Consider the following 2,091-nt stretch of genomic DNA (forward strand, 5'->3'; position numbering starts at 1 on the left):
ACGAACCCTTGTCCTTGGTTAACACCACACTCCAACCAACTGAGCATCGGTCGGCCTTTCTGGTCGGCCTTTCTTAAAGCAAGGCCTCTGTCGTAAATGAGTGGATGTGTAATTTCACTCCACCTCTACTTCCCTGCCAGAGCAAAGTGTGCTTCAAATGCCACTTTCTGCTGCATGAAGCCTTTGCTCCTGCGATGCCAGATGTGATGCCACTTACACCCGCACTCTGGGCACGTGGTGTGTACCCAACAGCACAGATTCCACTGAGCTGGAACCTTGGAAATGATATCCGTGCATTACAGTTACCAGCACAGGGACTGAAGAGGAGGCACAAGGTCGCACACATGGTAGATACAATGGAATTATTGTTAAATCAACAGGTGCACCTCTGAGCAAAGCTGGTCATACACTCCCCCAAGCATGAAAACAGTCATGAGGCCACCTGAATGGCCAACAAGTGAGCCATCTCTGCCTGTAAACTTACTTCCATGTGCCATTTCTGAACATGGGTTGGACACTCCAGGAAGAGCCAAAGATGTTGAAAGACTTGGAGAAGCAGTCGTTGTAGATCAGGCCCGTGTAGATGGAGAAGATGCCCATGAGCAGGATCAGGTAGCGCCCGTGGAAGAAGGTGTTCCAGATCTGGCCTCGGGAGACACAGAGGACGATCGTCAGGAGGCTCTGAACCAGACCCCGGAGGGAAGTGTGTTACAGGCTGTCTCCAGCATCACTAGTGTAGACACCTTACAGAGGGGCCACGTGACCACAGCAGACATCAATAATCCAAACAGGAAGAGCACACACGTGATGATTTTCCTGGACTTATCCAGGTCAATCAGGGAAGTCCTGGGCTGGAATTTGTTATTGTGGAAACAAAAACATATAAGCCCCACAGCCTTTCACTCAGCCTTGTTAGAAAATGAACTAAAGCCTAAGCCGAGGCCTCACCTGCCGAGGGACTTGACAGTGGGTGTCTGTTGTCTGTGGGTGTCTGTTGTCTCCGGGGCTTCCAGGAGACAGGCACTGAGCTGGTCTCATTTGGCTGCTACATTTATGGCAAGTCAAATCTATACTCATTTGGGGTCTTGTCATTATGAAGTTGAGTCTTTCTCACTACATCTGCTAAGAGTAAAGTGTTTTCCCGTAATGTGGGTGATATATGTCAATCACTCCAAGAAGTGCTGACATGTAACTATGAGACTTTGAGTGTTTACCATAGAAAACTACATCTGTTAAGCTGGTCATGGAAAACTCTGTTGGTCACAGGTTGATTCTGCCCACTAACCTTGCTTATGATTAACTTATAATGACATCATCGAACTAGTTCTAATTAATTCAACCTGTAAAAAAAGAGATTGCAGATATTCTTAAAATTCAGAACATAGCTGAAGGCATGTTTCTGCTTTGTAAAATGTATTACCATGAACATAAAGTGATTAACTTAATTAACTGATAAACGGTGAACGAATGTAGACCCTCAGGTTGTCTCGGCCTTCACAGCACTCTGTGAAGGGACCTCGAGGAAGGTGGGGAGACTGTAAGTGTAAAGAATGGGGATATGAAATTCAGGATTTCTCAGGGTTTCCCAGGAACACTGGTCACAGGCTTGTGGGAAAAGGGCTTTGCCACGAACAAATATTCATGATATTTTAAGCAAAAATAAATAAATAAATAAGGGAGGCCACAAACAATATAGACATTATTTGATGCCAATTTTCGAAAATTATATATTTGCATATAAGCACCAAAAAAAATTGGGAAGATATCTAAAAACATTAATGGTGATTTTTCTCTAGGTGGTTAGATTGTTGTATTCTCCTCATTTTTACAATATTGCTTTTATAATCAGAGGGGAAAAAAATCAATGTTAGAAAAAAAATTAAGGAAAAACTCAATGCCTTGTCAAGCCACAGACCAAAGACAAAATGCTGAAAGGAACTGCACCCAACATCCCAAGGAATTCTCCTCGGCCAGGAGTTTCGTGATGAATTTTGTCTTTTTTTACTTTCCATCTTTGCCTTAATTTCATAAAAACGTGTTATTTCTATGGTGAAACCCACACACACATTTTAATATTGTCTGAAGGAAATG

The 2,091-nt window shown here is 43.2% G+C and overlaps 1 protein-coding gene across 1 annotated transcript in view; it reads right to left on the reverse strand.

The window, feature by feature from the left end:
- The window catches only part of LOC103605587 (V-type proton ATPase 116 kDa subunit a), a gene marked incomplete at its 3' end in the record, with an annotated part of 54,476 nt that overhangs the window by 25,616 nt on the left and 26,769 nt on the right, over window positions 1-2,091 (reverse strand). The window contains exon 11 of the mRNA XM_008590205.1: window positions 485-647. Within this exon, the coding sequence (XP_008588427.1) occupies window positions 485-647 (163 nt within the window). The remainder of the gene's footprint in view (window positions 1-484; window positions 648-2,091) is intronic.

Source organism: Galeopterus variegatus, unplaced genomic scaffold, assembly GCF_000696425.1.
Source record: "Galeopterus variegatus unplaced genomic scaffold, G_variegatus-3.0.2 Scaffold5923, whole genome shotgun sequence".
Classification (NCBI taxonomy): Eukaryota; Metazoa; Chordata; class Mammalia; order Dermoptera; family Cynocephalidae; genus Galeopterus; species Galeopterus variegatus.